Below are 18,904 nucleotides of genomic sequence, written 5' to 3'. Positions count from 1 at the left end.
ATCTAGATGAGGAGTTATGCTTCCAAGTCACGCCTAGGCATCTCATATAAAACAAAAAAAGCTTATATTGCCTGAGCTCCTGAGCATCCAAATGCATTGCATCCAGTATTTCCTAAATGCACATTTATTTTTACTCATATGCCTATGCAGGGAGGGTTAGGAGCTCAGTTTTAGGATCAAAACTTACAAATTTGTTCTTTGTATTCTGGTTTCTTCATGTACAGAGTGTAGGTATTGCATACTTACATAAAAATAAAAGCTGTGAGATTTTAGTTGATTCCAAGCAAATTTTGATCTAAACCACTGATAACTAGATAATTAAGCAGCAACATCAAAAGACAAATGGTAAAGAAACAAACGCTATTAGCATCTCTGATTTACCTCAACATAAAAATATAAAAATATAAATCACAACTGACTGTGGAGAGGAGGGAGCTAGCCTATTCTCCCAAATGACGAGGGACAGGACAAGACGGAATGGCCTCAAGCTCTGCCAGGGGAGGTTCAGGCTGGGCATTAGGAAAAAATTTTTCACAGAAAGGGTCATGGGGCACTGGAATAGGCTGCCCAGGGAGGTGGTTGAGTCACCTTCCCTGGAGGTGTTTAAGGCACTGGTGGACGAGGTGCTGAGGGGCATGGTTTAGTGTTTGATAGGAATGGTTGGATTCGATGATCCGGTGGGTCTCTTCCAACCTGGTGATTCTATGATTCTATAACATTACTTAAAAGCAAAAGATTTTACATTCTATACTTTTTATCTTCTGCTTGAAAATTTGATTTCTGGCTTTCTCAGGAACAGAACGCAACTCAAAATTGGTTTCATTCAGTATATGCATCTGATATTTAAACAAATACCAACTCAAATACATCTTTATATTTTTAATCTAAAATTGCTTTAAAAAAAATCCCATCGATGATGGCAGGTAGGAAATCCTTAACTGGAATCAACCTCCAAACTTTTATTTCTTGATAAAGTAACTTCAGCCACAGAAATCCAAAGATTAAAAAGAACTCATGAGATCAGGTAGAATATATGAATGGCTGTACCAGATCAGACCCCAATGGTTCAGCTCATCTACAATCCTGTCTCCAACCATGGCCGAGGCTGGATGCCTGCGGAGGAAGATAACAGTAGGGGAGGCAACAAGGCTTTCTCTCATCCAAGAGAGTTCCACTACACCAGTTGTACCTCAGGACTTTCTGGGTCAGATGTGTTTGTGTGTTCAAACTCAGGTAAAACAGCACTGAAACCAGGGACATTCACTTTGAGATTGATACTTTTGAAAATCCCACTTAGTATCCCCACAGTATCCTCTAATATTATTTATTCTTCCAAGTTATTTTATAGGAGTTTTATCGATGAAGAGCACTTTGTTCACACTTTGCCAGCAGTACATGTAGTATTATAAGGTTCTTGCACCTGAGCAGACCTGCAGATCCTGACAAGTTCCCTTTTTTGCAAGACTGGTATAATTTATACTTCAAGGTTACTGGCATTTGAGGATCACTCACAAAATGAAAGAGGGTACATTTCAAAAGCTAATGCAAAATGTAAATCAGAACAATTCTAAATCTAGAAGTTGTAAATGTCAGGGCTGCATTTGTTATCCAGTTGACAAAGTGCTGAAATAAATATTTAAATACAACTGACAATCATTAGCGCATTTTCAGAATGCACTTAATAGTGCTCATTTAAGATGAATGCAAATTCATCTTAAGATGAATGCTTTTCAGATGAATTCTGCAAAAATTGCTGCTTTATAAAAGGAAGTTGCTTGTACACGATCTTCACTCTCCTGTAAAATTCTGCAATGTTACATCTACTAGTTTTTTGAAGTCTGTCCTGGTAAACACTTTCTAAAAGCAACTACTAACATAATAAAAACTGAAAACACTCCTGGTCACTAAGAAGTGATACTGGCTTACAAAAGATTTACCATTCATGACAGCATCAAGAACTACACTTGGCTAAAGCTGGAAGCATCTGTAATAAAACTCTGATGCTTTTCTGAAGTAGTGTAAAAAGCACCCACAGCATTGCAGATATTTCTTAATGGAGAAATTTGTTAATTACAGTAAAACATAGCAAAAAAATGAAACTACAGATACTGAAGAAAATATCAAAAACATCTGCCTTTCAGCCTTAAAAAAAATATCTTTCATTAATGAAATCAAATCTGAAAACTTTTAGTCTACATGTTTATGTAAGTAATGTAACACCTTCTATGTGTGAAAGAAACTTTCCCATATATATTGCATGCTCACATTGAGTTTCACATACTCCTGTGGGTTGGTATGTGTGAAAAAAAAATAAAGTCAGCAGCTATTTCTATCCAGATTAGATCTGTGGGTTCCTCTGAGCTGCTGGAAGGTGCAGCAGGCACAGACATAGCATACCAAGCATAGGCTTTGTTCTGGGCATTCAGCTGTACAATATGCACTTACCAGCCTGCATCTAACCCATTCTGACAAGCAAACCCAACCCAAATGAAGAGGCATTACCATTCTAGAGGTCAGTGAACACTATAGTTACTCCACAGTTATAAATAGGGAGATCCTCATCCCCAACAAGGACATTTTTATTACAGAAAAGTTAGTGTTGGAGTTATAATCAGTGATACAAACATACAATTGAAATACCATAAACTTATACAGTATAAAAGCAGGCACAAAAGCACTTTTTTTTTTTTTTGGTAGGCCAAATAAAACAAACACCCATGGTTTGGTTTGCATGTATGCAATATCTTAAAGAAAATGCAGCAAGCAAAGAGACAAAACCCCCACTTCCAATGACACTGAATTTGGCAGTTTGATGAGATACTGTTATTCCCTTAAGAGCTTGAAAACTGAGTATGTAGCTGAACCTCTGCTCCCCACTCCCTCCACTAAAATGTTGTTTGGCATCTACTCTGCTTCCTAACTTTTCTATGAAAGAGAGAATTAGCTTCTGTTAACTCTAGAATGGCTCAAATTGCACAGTAATAAGGTCAGAAACAGCAATAATAGCTAATGACAGTTATTCAGGACTGTGGTTCAGCTAAAGTAAGCAAAAAAAAAAAAATCCCAGAACAAAACAAAACTTCATTCTACTCATTTTATCATTTTTGTTTCATTACAAAGATTTACAAAACTGCAAAGTTAGAGAGCATAATTGGATCCAAGGAAGAAGCAGCAGGGATATGGCCACAGAACGTAACCCAAGCATTATTTACTTTTGTATTTAGGGAGACAGTGAAATCAAATTCACTCCAATTCAGCAAGATATTACAAAATTAGAGAACTGCAAGTATATATGTCCCTGGATTCTAACATACTATTTTCCTTATGAGCAATTTTTAAAAATTCCTACAAAGTGTTTGCAATGCAGATGCAGGATAAAAACCTGAAGTCCAAACTATCTAGAAACAGTGGGACTAAAATGAGAGTCCTACAGCCATGGCATGACCACTGAAATACTGGGCAATATAAAAAAGCTTTGAAAAGCAAGTATTCCCAGAAACAGATTTCACTATTTTTTGTTAAACTGTAACCAATAATCAGGATAGTCTCAGGGAAAGAGACTAAGAGTATATCATGTTAACCAAGTCTTATGTCTGTATGCGGGGCCAGAGGAGACACAGGCAAGACCTCTTTAACGCATCAACAGAGCTGCAAGCTCCATCGATCAGATTATAAAACCCACCTCTATATTGCAGCTGTAAATTTATAGACAGAAAGATCATGATACAGAGATCAGCTACTTCTGTAGCCACACTGCAAATGACCTTCACAAGAACAGAAAGCACAGCAGTGACTATAAATGAGATCTATAGCACAAGTAGTCACCTAATGCAAAACTAGGTGTAATTAAATACCCCTCTAGTCCTGAAAGGAAAAGGGAAACACAGTTATGAAGACTAAGCATATGATTTACTTCTATTAACTTTTACAGATAAACATTATACACTTAGTTTAGGTTTGTCACCAAGACAGATGCTCTCTACAGTCAGTGGACTTCAAAAAGTAAATAATTCCATTGTAAAATACCTGTTTAAGATAAATAGAATTATTTGCTTCCTGGAAGTGCAGCTCTGTCTCAAGTATAGAGAGAGCCTAAATACCTAATGTATGGAAGCCTAGCAACATAGGGAAACTCTATATTTTAAAGCAGCAGATGAAATACAGAAAAACTTAAATCCTTAATCAAGAATGGCATCCAAATTTCACAGAAGAAGAACTCCGCATAGCTGCTGTGTCTTAGGTAATCCCTTTGGTCGTGTTTGTACTTGAATCAAAATAGCATCTTAGGGGTTGGGCTAATTGGTCTACCTGCAACAGATAAATCCACTAATACTGTGCTAACATAACCAGGATCTTGCAACCCTGGTGAGTGTTTTGCACACTTAACAAGTGTCTACCACGAAGTGAACGCATTGCCAACACAGACAAAAGCAGGAAATGCAGGACCTCAGCTCTAAGTGTTCTGTTTTCTCTTCCAGTAGCCCAGAGGATTTGCTTGGACGGTAACACCCAAGCATGAGTAACAACTTAAGTCATCTTCAGGATAAATAGGAGTGGCAGGGAAGATTTTCAAAGTGATGGTGCAGACAGTAAAGTGAAGACTATCATTCAGTATTCTTCCTGCTTTTCCAATTTGCCTTCAGCTGTTCAGGCAAATAAAAGTTTAAAGCCTCAAAAAGCACAGCACGATTTCTATAAAAGGAAACTCTTCAGGAGTACTAGAAATGTATGGGAGAAACACACATTTTACTTATGCATTTATTAAAAAGAAGTGTGTGTGTGTATACACTCGAACTAAAAAAGCATATAAACATATATATATATAATTTATATAGTACTCTATGGTACATTCACAAATACCCAAAAAGCAAACACCTTACAGGCTTCTAAGAACGTGCCTTGTACGATAAAGGCAAAAATCACAGCAGGCTTTCCAGCCACAGCTGTCACAGCTGAAGGGTCAGAGCTAATTCATGACATTAAAAAAAAGAAATAAGCACATGCAGCAGAACCAGCCAGATCCTATAGAACCATCACACCAAGCAGCAGTGGTGGCAGTGACCTCTGTCTCATCACACATGCTTCTGGAGCACGCTCATGATGCAAGCAGAAATATATTTAGTAGGTACAGACAGAAAACCTCAAATAAATTCTCAGTTCCTTTTTTAAGATTAAAGCAGCACCCTCCTAACATAACTTCTTTGAAAGGAGCATGGTGAGTGCATGAGATTGCAGTCTGGTGCCCCTTACCACACTATTTCCCCTGTAAGAAAAACACTCTAGAAAATTTCACATTAGGAATCATTTTCCGTAGCAACCTCCATGCTGAGGATGGATACTAGGTGCCTAAAACCCTGAAGGTTCCAGGAGATGGGTGATGCCTGCAAGAGAAATCTAAAGCCTGGAGTTCCAAGTGAGGTCCCCTGGGTGGTTCATATCCTGCCAGTGAGCGTGCTTGCAACTGCTGTCATTCTGGATAAGCTGAGCATTGGTATTTCTGTAACTAAGGAAAGGCAAAATTTAGTAGGCACAAAAGGAGCATGTCTGACACACACTAGCTTCTTTAAAAGAAACTGGCTGCTGTGCAGAACACACAGGACTCCCGAAGCCTTGAGGAGAGACAGTAAGGGAACACATGACTCACTTGCCAGTGCTGAAGTCGCTCATGTGGTTGAACCCATGACTATGTCTGTAGTCAGTAATACAGCGAGCCACAACCTGTCCCAAGGCCTTACAGGCAAGTGGCAAAGCACAGCTTGCACCCACACAGCTCAACTTTCTCCACTTCTAATCCATACAAGCAGTTGAAAATAGTCCCTGAGCTACATCATGCCCCAAATCTTGCCCAGGCATTGTCCAAAGGAGTGCTGAGAAATGCTAAAACATGCCAGGGAACATGATACCAACAAAACACCGATGACTGTGGGGCTACACTCAAGTTCCTTTGAGGCCAGTAGTACAGACACAGCCCCAAAACGGGCTCCTTGCTGCCTGGCCTTACTTGGCTGCCTATCAACAATGTTTTAAGGTCACTCTGCTAACACAGAAGTAAACAACTTAGCTAGTAACCTAATGTATAAAATGCTGACAGCATGACCATTCCTACTTCTTCCAGTTTTAAAAAGAATTACTTAAAACGTCAAAATCAAAGAGAGAACTTCAAACTGCGTGTATACTTCTACATCCAGAAGAGGTATAGGACCTCAGACATAAACCTAATAGAAAACACTGCCAAGAATTACACATACCACAAGAAAATATACTAACTCCCAATTCCTAGATCTATATTCCTCCTTACGAGGAGCACACAGAAACCTGATTTGAAATTGTACATTTCATCCAAGAAATCTGGCACTAGCAACTTGAGTATAGCGAGCTCCACAATGACTACGTCCTCATACAAAGACTAGGAAACTGCATAGCTAAGCTTGTGCTATGCCAAATTCTAAAGAGTAGTTGCTCACTTGTAACTTCTTAGACCTGGATTTGTCTAACACTTTTTAAGCAAATCTTAAACATGCCTATTTAATATTTTTCTCCTTACTGCACGATCAAAGTAGGTCTGCTGTTATTCCAGCTCAGCGAGCTTGTCATATTAATGCAGTAAAAGATATTCTTTGGGAATACGTGGTTTTCCTCATGAAGGCATTTCTGCTACGGTGAGCTACATAATTTAAAACCAGTAGAACCCTTTGGTGTGGCATGACGTATCTGAGTATACATAGTAACTACATGGTTAGTTGAGAAATTCTTACTAAAGACATTGAGCTATGTTAAATCAATGATACATGATAAAACAATACCACAGATTTCATTGCCAATGTTTAATTGGCCAAAGAAACCATAGAGAAGCAGCAGCTGATAAAGGCAAAGTACTACAAAGCACAGTTCAAGCAATGCTACGTGGAAGGAATTATAGACACAGCAAAGCACACTTGCCTGCTTCTGACTGTATTTTAACCATTAAGAGAAGTAACCCTGTAGAGCCATCTTTATCTTGCAAAAGTCATTTAAGCCGTAAACAATATTAAAACTCTAAATAACAACAAGTAGGAACTGGTGTTCCTTCTTCCTTTGAAAAATACAAACACCAATTAGGACAGCAAAAGCTACATAACACAGGCAAAGGACCCTACATGCTCAGTATCTGTATTGCAATGCAGTGCTCCAGTTCAACATCTTGTTCCTCACACATAAGCAAACACCAAAGTAACAGCTGAAGCTAGCAGACCAAATCAGACTGTGAACTACTCTTTAGCACACCACAAGCACACCTTCCCATTCTGTTCTGGGCTGTGCTGGAGTTGTAGGAGGAGATGCAGCTGCTTCTCATACCTGTTAACAGCAAAAGTGACCAGGAACATCTTAAAACTGCAGTCCTATAAGGAATACCCTTTGGACTCCTAGCGCTCTTGTGGAAGAGTTAACAAGTTAACAACAGAACATTTTACCATCTGTAGAGCTAACGCGAAAGGCGTGGCCGTGCTTCCCTCTCTAGCCCACCCTACTAAGCTGGCACAAAATCTCCTATCTCTAGGAAATATTGTGGTTGGTCTGCATCTCCAGAGCAGAAGAGTGAGATCCTTTCACTAGCCTAGTACTGGGCAGCTGAAGCTTGATGGAGCAGAAAGGTTTCACAAATCTCTGGCCTACCAAAGGCCGGCTTGCCAAAAAACCTATTTTGTAGCATGGCCCTAACTATTTTACATAAGCCAAACGTGGTGATTTAGAACACATGTACACTTCACACTGCCCACCTAAAGTACATGTCAAAAAGCATCTGCAGGAAGCATATTTCCTGAGCAGCACTATGAAAGAAATTGAATATCATGCTTGTTCCTCCCCATTCAAAGCTTATAAGCACAGTACAAGCTGAGAGGCAAGGAAACACAACTGGATTGGTTTATTATCATTAATCTTGCTTTGCAGGTACAGATAACAAAGATGGATACCCCATAGGTGTTTACTTTCTTAAGTGACACAGCAAAGAAACCAAACACCAAACCCAAATCACACTGTTCCCAGAAACAGAAGCATTTCAGATACGATAGATAATTCACTCTTAAAATGGACTGTAAAATTGGTAAGTCTTCATAGTTTATTTGCTTGCCCTGAAAACTTGCTCTTCCTTGTTTCTTCCTAATGCACTGCAGCAATCAGCAACACCTTAGTCAAATATATGACGTGGCAGCTGATAGGGTTTTCTCTACAGGAAATTCCAGAGATTCTGGAATTTGTTCACACAACCTTCATCTGACATATTCAAAATAATCACTTTTTTGGCTTGCCGCAAGAGAGACCCATTTGACAGAATTATGGAAAATGCTGAGCACTAACTCTCAGGCTGGCAGGTATCAAGCAATCCCTTTCATGGAAAACAATTTTAACTATGCCAGAATTTAAATCGTATTTTATGTAAATATGATAAAAATGAAGCAAAGGCTACAGGCACCTTTTTTTTTTTTAGTCTAAAGTAATTTCAGCTCCTTTCATTCACAATAGAGCCCAAAATATTGTAATGAGATGAAGCACAAATTTTACAGTAAAGACAGTATTGTCCAGTTTATTCTATCAATAAAAGTTATGCAGCATTATTAACATATTTGAAAATGATCTCTACATAATCTGTATCCATAATCTGCATCTGGGTCCAGCCCTGTTCAATGTCTTTATCAATGACCTGGATGAAGGCATCGAGTGCACCCTTAGCAAGTTTGCGGACGACACTAAGCTGGGTGGAAGTGTCGATCTGCTGGAGGGTAGGGAGGCTCTGCAAAGGGATCTGAACAGGCTGGACCACTGGGCTGAGTCCAATGGGATGAGGTTTAACAAGGCCAAATACTGGGTCCTGCACTTGGGGCACAACAACCCTATGCAGTGCTACAGACTAGGAGAAGTCTGTCTAGAAAGCTGCCTGGAGGAGAGGGACGTGGGCGTGTTGGTTGACAGCAACTGAACAGGAGCCAGCAGTGTGCCCAGGTGGCCAAGAAGGCCAATGGCATCTTGGCTTGTATCAGAAATGGCGTGACCAGCAGGTCCAGGAAGGTTATTCTCCCTCTGTACTTGGCACCAGTGAGACTCCTCCTCGAATCCTGTGTTCAGTTCTGGGCCCCTCACCACAAGAAGGATGTTGAGGCTCTGGAACGAGTCCAGAGAAGAGCAACAAAGCTGGTGAGGGGGGCTGAAGAGCAGGTCTTATGAGGAGCGGCTGAGAGAGCTGGGGTTGTTTAGCCTGGAGAGACCTCATAGCTCTCTACACCTACCTGAAAGGAGGTTGTAGAGAGGAGGGTGCTGGCCTCTTCTCCCAAGTGACAGGGGACAGGATGAGAGGGAGTGGCCTCAAGCTCCCCCAGGGGAGGTTTAGGCTGGACATTAGGAAAAAATTCTTCACAGAAAGGGTCATTGGGCACTGGAACAGGCTGCCCAGGGAGGTGGTTGAGTCACCTTCCCTGGAGGTGTTTAAGGGATGGGTGGACGAGGTGCTAAGGGGCATGGTTTAGTGTTTGACAGGAATGGTTGGGCTCGATCCGGTGGGTCTCTTCCAACCTGGTTATTCTATGATTCTATGATTCAAAAGCATCATAATCTCACTGTTAAATATCATTTGATTGGATGGATAGGGGCTTCTCCCTTCAATAAAGAACAAAGGAAAAGGAATTGCTTTCCACGAGGTTCAGTCAGTATGGACACTTGCCCCTTTTCAAAAACGAGAATTATTGAAAAGATCCTTTAACTTTTTTCCACCCTTTCTTTTGTCTGGCTATGCCTTTTTTGTTAAAAGAAAGGGTGACCTAGAAAAGTTTCATCTCTTCCTAAAGTACAGTTGACTAAACCAGCCAGCTATGCAAAGGCAATAAACATGCTCACAATGACTAGCAAAGGAGCGATATATTATCTTCAGATACCGGTTAAGAACCAGAATCCTTTACATTCATTCGATACAGCTTTCAAAGTCAGATAAAGGTCAGGTGCATGTAAGATTTTTTTCTTCACATAATTTTGAAAGGCGTTTTTCCTCACAAAAGCTCAGCGACAAGTAAAACTACAATAAACTCAAGCTATCCTGTATTCAATTGCTCAGTCCCTTTAAATCTCATCTTGAAATCCTGCTTCCTAAAGCAGTCAGGAGAATGAGGAAAGACTGGATACAGACCTGACCTTCCAAAGAGCTGACAAGCCTTGTAATGAAACATACTACCTGTGGGGTAAGTAAGGGCTAAACAAAAACAAATGGTGAATAATTGGAGAAATCAGAGTTGGATTAGGCAAATATTTAAGTATTTTGCAAATGTTTCTCTTATTCACCAAGCTAAATTTTTTTGCATAAGCTTTACTCGTTCCATGCTTTTCTCCTCTTGTTCATGTTACATTTTCCAGGAGTGCAGGAGGGGAACCCCACATTCTCTAACCATATTAGGAAACTCGTATCTTCTTGAGAGTCCATCTTTGCTGGATTATCAAGTAATTAGTTTAAAATTAACTCAAAGCAAGCATTTACAGCAAGGTATTCTTTATAACTAAGAAACAGTCATCTGGCTTTTCTCCCCCACTTTGTAGAGTGTTAAGAGTGTTTCTCCCCCACTTTGTAGAGTGTTAATCTCTTGATTTACTGGTGTTAACTACACTTCTCCAATTACCAACTCCTTTTTAAGGAAGTTGATAATTAAGCTGACACTCCATAAACCTTGCACACTGCTATCTGCCGACAACATGCAGGCAGTGAGAACATCCAGGTAAGGAACTGCAGAAGAACATGATGATAAACTACTCCTTCGTTCAGCAGCTGAACCCTTCCGGGACATCTGACCTCAACAGCCTTACAAGTCAGTGACAGAAGCATTTTCCCCTGTTGCTAATACATTACGCTTCTCAGATTAAATCACCCAATATCTAGATGTGAGGCACAGACGGACTTTCTGCACTAGAGGACTCGTGGCTTTATGTTTCTATGCCTTGCAAAATCTGGACCTGAGCTCGTTCACTGCAGTGACCCAGAGACTTAGAAACACATTCTAGCACAGATAACACTTCACTGTTTTTCATCTTCTGAGCCACCACTATGCAGTCTGCTGCCTACCACTCTCAGCCTTTCCTTACAGGCTGCTGAAGGAGGCAATGGAGGTCTGTGCAGAATCACAGTTGCTGTCACATTGGCACCAACTACCCACAGCTGCCTGTCCCAGCTTCCCTCAGCTTTTATGGAAATCCTGCTGTGCCCTCTAGTGACAAACTACTGGCAACTGGTAAAGTAGCACTGATACTAGAAAACTCTTTGCTTTTTACTCCGGAATCCTAAGCAAACCAAACAGATTAATTCTGAAACAAGCTTTATTTTCAGAGTAAACTGTCCCATTAGCTATGGCATACTGCATTCTTCAGACTTCCCAGAACTGTACGATACTGGATGAGTTCTTAAATAGTCACTTTATGTGTCTCTGGTGAAAATTTACGATCTTTATAGTCTCCTGTTTTGTGGCATTAGTAGCATATTTTTGGTTTACAAGTAACACAATATAAAGAAACAATGTTTTATTTACTGAGATCCTGCTTAAAAAACCCAACCTCTCAGTATCTTACTTTAATGGCATCCAAAAATAGCAAAGTGACTGACACCCAAAACCAATCTGAATCAATATCTGAAGTACTACCAACAAGGGTATCCGGTGCACAGAACCAAGATCCCATTGGCAAGTGGGAGTAAGAATAGCAACTGGTTAAAAATTAACTTACAAATTAAACCATAGAATTTATTGCTTTGTCTTTGGCACCAAAATACTATTTAAGGTTATTACCCTTAAGATTCATGCCAGACTAGTTAAGATGATGCTGGCTTACAATCACACAAGTCAGAGCTATGTCAACTTCTTGCGATAAACCCTTTTTTTTTCAAAACCTGGAGATATGTCAAAACTTATCACGTGTTGCTCTCAGAATTTATTTTCCTCAAAATAAACCTCAGCAAGACCACAACTTATTTTACAGAGTTGAGCATGATTTCCTTTTTCTAGATACATACATTATACATAGACAAATACCACTTTAAAACACTACTTACAGACTGCCAAGCAAGAGACTCCATAATTTGATGTTCACAGCGCTCCAGATGCTTTATCATTTCCCTCGTTAGGCTTGGCTCTGCTTTAATAAAGCTTTCGATCACCTTGTAGAAGTCAAAAGCTTTCAAATCAAACACATTGAGAATCCATGGAAAAGACAAGTCTGTTTCAGCACTGGTACCATCACTTTGTGAAGCATTTCCTGCAGGGAAGACAGCCTAATATTATCAAGAGTACTATGCCCTTTCACTTCCAACATTTTTTCCTTTGTATTTTTTGAACCACTGCTAGTTCAGAAATTCTGTGAGGACTTTTTTTTTTGCTGTTTACTACATTTTATGTATTAGAACAAATAGCAATAATTATCAACAAACAACCAACGCTATTTAGCACTTTAGATTTAACTTACTGCTATATGTAGCCATGATGACCTCAACAGCACATGCCAGAAGAGATTTGTGGAACATGTTATCATTCAGAAGTTTGCTAAGGAGAGAAAAAACTTATTAATACTCACCCTAACACTAAAATAACAGACTTTGAAAACAAGTTAGGGGCACATACCTGAAATTCTGCACTGAGAGACGCACTTCCTCCTGAAATATAAAAATCAAACCAAAATTTTGTATATTCTCAATACCTGTAAATGCAATACCAGTACTAAGTTACCAGTACTAAACTTACCGACTTTAGCATAGATTCCATTACTCTGTAATACAGACGTACTCCAAGCTTGTATCTCTGTTAAAAAGGAAGAAATTCAACAATATTACAAAAACGTTTTAACAGACTACAACAGGCAGACTCCCATGTTTTCACAATTCAGAACATGTCCATTTCTTGGCAGAGCCATTTTAAAGAAATCCTTATCCACAGCTCCATTTGCCAAAAGCTTTGGAGAGGCCTCGAAGGTTACTAGGGTTTGTAACCACCCCAACCACGTGAAGACTGATTAACTAAGTATTTATGTAAATTCACAACTATCAGGATAAAAAACAGTGCTGACACACATGAGATTGTCAAGTACAAACTTGGTTGAATTCATTTTGCAAAACCCTTGTTGAAAGCACAGCTCACCTACTGATTTTATAAAGGAAGTGAGTCATCTTGTGCAGTTTTAGCCTAAGTTACCTTAATGAAAACAAATACATGTTTCACAAAATATATTTTGATCAGAATTTTTCCCCATTCTTCATAAATTAATTCCATCCTGTTTCTTTCATATTAAGAATAATATGTTGAATATTATCTTTACAGAGCTTTAGGGAAAAAATGAACATTCATCCCTCAAGTCAAAAACAACATTGTTACTTTTTACCATTATTAACCTGGATTGAAGGAGGACATTCAATAAGGCAGGTCTCACACTACCTAGGACCAAGAGAGTTCAAATTAGTAATATTAACCAAAATGCTAGTTACCTGTGAGCCAATTTCAGCGCATCCCGGTCCAACCGCTTCAGCAAATTTCTTTTTGAAGATGCTGTCAAGACTTTCCACTCTTTTCAGGATACTCTCCATAGGGTTCACTGTGCAATTCTAATAAAGTACAGGAGGGAGTGGAGGGGAAGAAAAGAGAAGGAAGGGACATTTTAGTGATTTCATCACATTAGTCCTGCTTCATTTTGCAACAATCCTCAATCAGCTCATCAGCATAAATAAAAATGGAGTATTAAAAAGAGACAGAATCATTGTATATGTTCAACAGTTTCCAGTAACTGCCACGTCTGGTCTCACATGCAACTACCCCAACTAATATGCAAGTAGTATCATCAATGTTAATGTTTTTAGAGTCAGAAATATACTCAAGTTGCTGAATGTCTACATGAGATCCTGCAAGTATGTCCTCCCCCTTTGTCTCCCTTTTATAACTTTCTTTTTCCATCCGATATATGCATAAATAAATCTTAGTATTCAGTGCAGAAACAAAAAGATTCAAGAACTTATAAAGTTCTAGCACACGTCAGTTAGATAGAAGCACTTTCTAAAACTAGTAATTACATTTAAACCATCCAAATTAAAATTTGCTACTTAAAAAATTATTTATTAATAAAGGAGTTTCCCAAAACATGTGTGTTGGGATGTAGAGATGCATATTTTAAGTAAGAGATAATTCAAACAATCTTTCACAAATCTTCTTTGTAATCACTTACATTGAAATACATGATGAGAGTATCCGATGGTTTATCAGTTGCAGAGTTTAAAATCATAATCAATTGCTGAATGTTATTCATTGCAGCTCTGTGAAAATACAATAAAATGTATAATGAATATTAAGGTTGTCTTGAAAGTTTCCAGAAACAGAACAGCAATTCCACAAACAAAAAATATGATTTTGGTTCTCATCTTAGTTATCAAAAAACCTGCTGTGAAAAATTGTTGTAGTGTGTTAACCATTGTGAATGCTAATAATGTAATTAATCTAATCATCTAATTATTAGAAGAACTACAATCCATAAGTAAATAACCAAAAGAGCATAAATGAAGTATTAACCACTAACAAGCACTTTTAAAAGAAATAAAAAGGTGGAATTGTGATCCTTCTCTATGAAAACACTTAATTAAAACAAGCAACTCCCTAACAGAACTACTCGTAGGCTTTTGTAGAAAAATAATACAGAAGAAGGGTGAATGAAGACAGCTTTTATGTTTCAAGACGTGTTCACAAGAGTAGTAAGCAAGATGTATCAAAATATGGCAGCCAGACAAAAACGCACCCTTTTAACATAGATGCTCTGAAAACCCCACGTTTTTCAGAGGCAGAGCTGTCAACATTCCTAGTTGCAATGGCTTGGTCTGTTCTCCCTCCCTGGATCAGAATCCAATTGTCACATTAGATCTTAAATTCTTTAACTCCATTTCATTCTATTTCCATTAGAAAGGCTACAATTCCTGTAATCCTTATTCTACCTGCTGGATCTATAGCCGATTAGAAGGATCTTAAATACAAAGTCTTCTTAACTTTTTTTTCCAGAAGGTGACTGAAATATCTGTAGGTGGCAAAATAAGAACAATAATGATCTCATCACATAGGACAAGAAGATACATACATGAGCCAACATCTCAATAGCTCACATTTGCAGCTTCTGGGGACACCATGTATTGTTCTGCTTTTATTATTTGCAGACACATACAGAAGTAAAAATACATCAAAGATGTCCAAAAGTACTAATGTAGCCTGTTTGGGTTTTTTTCCAAACACATTTGAAGTTGTGCATTAAGCAATAGCATTAAGCTTCTGTCTTTTAGAAAGGCTGGTGTAGTAATTTCTCTCCTTACAGCTAAAGCTTGATTCTTCCAGTGGTATTGTTATTTACTTAATTTTTCATTGTGTTTTTTTATTTTTTGTTGAGGTTCTTTGTTTTAAATTTCTGTGCTGTTTATTTATGAGACTCAATTTGGCTCACATCACTCAGAAAATCAGTGGTGAAAGAAGAAAAATATGTTCAATCATTACAGCTGTAGTATTGCAAAGATGCATTTTTCTTTAACCTAATTTTTAGAAAGCTTTGGTAAAATAATTTATACCAAAACTCCACTAGCGATAAGGAAAAGCATAAGGAGAGTGGAAAAAATAAAGTGAAAACACATAACCCATTCTCCTTACACTCTGCACAAGTACTTACACGCATTTTATCTACTCATTTTTATATAAATGACCAGACACAAACAAAATTTATTAAATTCTCACCAATGTCAGGGTGGTTTCAGAGCAGATCTTAAGTGTCTAGGTCCAGAAAGAAGACGTTATAGGAAGATTCAAACTAATAAGTTTGGTGCTTTCAACATAACCAGTAAGGGGTTCTATCTAATGCAGGGAGAGTTCAGGATACACTTACCACTCTCTGCTGGCAATCAAAGGTTCACTGCCATCTAGTGACAGCTCTGTGCTTTATAAAAAAACAATTACTACAGTTCAAATCACTGCTATTAAATCAACCTTCACTTGAACTGTCTTAGATGGCATCAGTTTTGGAAAACTCACAAGAAAAGCCCAAGTGTGGATGGAAAGAAACTATCTCACTAGGCCTCCTCTCAAGATCAAAACTGGTTTAGCACATTTCAAATTTTTAGCAATGCAGAAACCTGGTACTTCCGGCCTTATTAATAAGAATTTCATATCAAGAACTTCACTAAAGCATCTTTCACAGTGTTAAAGGGCTTTAAGTCTATGTAATTGAAGAGTGTCAATAGCCAGACATATTTTTCAAAAATGGGATTTGTTGTCAATGACCCTCTTGTCAAATACAAGGCATGTTACAGATAGCCTAGTTTCTGATACTGCAACTCAATCAGGGAACCAAAAGATAAACTGATGCCTTTATGGCTAAAACAATCATCACTGGCAGTTAGAGCTTTGAAGCATAAGACTAAGAGGGAACATAATCAAAGTCTTTTGCAGTCACAGGCAACTGAAAGTTCTTTCACATAATGATTATCTGCTCAGCTGCCTATCTGTGAGGGTGGATTCCTTTCCCACCCTGGTCAGGTCACACAGGCCATTTTAGGCTGCAGAGCACAGCTTCTGGCTCACTTGTAACAATGGTTCTACCCCACAAACCAGGATGCTTGCGGATCCAGTGGGCACCAGGCTTGTGTTAACACAGGCTTGCTAGGGAGAAGAATTCCCACTGTATAGAGGCAGTTGCTCAGGATGCCAGGGCAGACCCCTTGGCCTACCCTAAACTGCTGTGCCTGAGCAAAAACCTCCTTAACGCCTAAAAAGAAGGGAGCCGATTGGTCATCTTCATCAGACACACTGGGGAGAGACTACCCGTTGTCACAACAGAATCAAATATCGGTTTCTCTTGGAAAAGACTTTTAAGACCATCAAGCCCCACCATCGATCCAGCCCTGCTACGATTGCTACTAGACCGTGTCCCCAAGTACAACACCTAACCATCTTTTAAACACCTCCAAGGATGGAGACTCAACCACCTCACTGGCCAGCCTGTTCCAATGCTTGACAATATTTTCAGTAATGAAATTCCTCCTAATATCCAACATAAATCTCCCCTGGCACGGCCTGAGGCCATTTCCCCTTGTCCTGTCACTAGCTACTAGGGAGACAGATGCAGCGATGCAGAACACTCAGGGATTCCCTCAGTGTTCTTGCCGCCCTGTGTGCCTGGGAAAAGACCTTACATCACCCAAGAGAGAGTGACCATCAGTCACTCCCCTGGCAGCTGGACACACCTGACACCTGGAGCACGGCCCAAGGGAGGCAGACTGATATGACTGGTAAAAGGTGCCAGAACGAGGTCTTCCAAGTCATAGCCAAAATTAATACTAAAATGTGAAAAAGAGTATTCAAATATTTGATATAAGTCAATTATCTCAAAACCCTATACGTAAGCAATCGCATGGAAGGCCCTTTGAGCTCTTCCAGATGGCAGCAGGCTGGGACCAGCAAACTCCCCATGAATTGGGAAGCGTCTCAGATATGGCATGCTATCTTCTTTGCTACCACAGCAAATGAAAAGGCATAGGTGAAGGTGGTCCCCCTTAGCAGATGGCCATCACTCATTAGGAATGCTGATGCATCCAATGTGAGCACCCTCACCCATCTCAAGGAATCTTTCAGACTCCTTGAAGACAGGAATGCTGCCTGCTGCGGAATGCTGCAGCAGACCTATCCCTTTTCTATACGTTCGTATACATAAACTCATGCACAAATCTTTGTAATTGTGAATATTCACACTCCTATGCTTAAATATTGGTATACATTTGTATACACATATATCTATATATCTCTGTGCCTGCATATGCACTTCTTATACCATCTCGTAAATGGGATTGAATCTTATTTTTGAATCTGTAATTAAGTTGCTGTTTTGATCACAATAAAATCACTTCGCTAAATACTAAATTAGTTTAAGTACTGCTAAGATCCAACTATTAGATCTACTTTAAATTATCAATAAATTCTAAATTGCTTATAAATCATAACCATAGAAAATATTTCCATCCACTACAATGTCTCCTTTTATTATTTTTACGAAGCAGCTCTTCAGAACCTTGCTGCTGTGCTGGCTAGAAAACAATTAGTTTCTCCAGATGGCATATAGAAGATTGAGTGGCTCCACAAGCCCAGAGTGTAATTCACTCTTCCACACCACATAAGCACCATAGTATTTTTAGTAAAAACAAAAATAATTCCACTCATTTGAGAAAACTGCAGTAATAATTGAGTACAATATTTTAATCTCTCATCTCTACAGCATGCTAAAATGAGAGGCATTAATACAGCAAGCATGGAACAAGAACTTCACTGTCTGATTTTACTAAACCTGACACCTTAAGAACACCTGCCTGTGGGAACACTTCTCCATTTGTCCACATTGCACACAGCACTGCAGTGACACAGCTGGTTGGTTTTTGAGTGTACAAGAATTTCTAAGCATCACCAAGCTAAAACATACTGATTTTGTCATAAAACTATGTGATACAAGGGAAAAATGGTACATGTGAATCTCCTTTCCTTTGGTTGACTAAATTCAAGCTTGCCATTTTTCTGCATTTGATTGCAGATGAAAATCTGCAATTAATGCCACATTTCTACCATATCTGTCTATTTCCAGACAGACTAAAATATGTTGGCACTCTGAAATTATTTACCCAATACAGGGCAAAAAACATTTAATATTCTAAAACGCTAGTCTTCCCACAAAGGAAAAACAATACTAAGAAGAAAAAGATCACAGGAGAAGAAATGTGTGAGCATATACAATTTAGCATCAGGAAAGTGAACCAGAAGATACAGAGCTACAGTAAAGACGGAACAGGAAGATGGAATTAGAGCAGACAAAAGTACTACCCACTGAAGTATAAAGCTGCATTCTCATTAGA

General features: G+C 38.9%; 1 protein-coding gene across 1 annotated transcript in view; it reads right to left on the bottom strand.

The window, feature by feature from the left end:
- The window catches only part of RB1 (RB transcriptional corepressor 1), a 78,575-nt gene that overhangs the window by 35,419 nt on the left and 24,252 nt on the right, over positions 1-18,904 (bottom strand). Inside the window, exons 12-17 of the mRNA XM_069881393.1 lie at positions 14,209-14,296; positions 13,478-13,594; positions 12,741-12,797; positions 12,621-12,652; positions 12,466-12,542; positions 12,056-12,258 (exon numbers count right to left, since the gene is read on the bottom strand). Coding sequence (XP_069737494.1) covers positions 12,056-12,258; positions 12,466-12,542; positions 12,621-12,652; positions 12,741-12,797; positions 13,478-13,594; positions 14,209-14,296 — 574 coding nt within the window. The remainder of the gene's footprint in view (positions 1-12,055; positions 12,259-12,465; positions 12,543-12,620; positions 12,653-12,740; positions 12,798-13,477; positions 13,595-14,208; positions 14,297-18,904) is intronic.

The sequence above is a fragment of the Phaenicophaeus curvirostris genome, chromosome 1, assembly GCF_032191515.1.
Source record: "Phaenicophaeus curvirostris isolate KB17595 chromosome 1, BPBGC_Pcur_1.0, whole genome shotgun sequence".
In the NCBI taxonomy this organism is placed as follows: Eukaryota; Metazoa; Chordata; class Aves; order Cuculiformes; family Cuculidae; genus Phaenicophaeus; species Phaenicophaeus curvirostris.
Note: the sequence above shows the minus strand (reverse complement) of the source record. Positions and strands in the feature narration are given on the sequence as shown.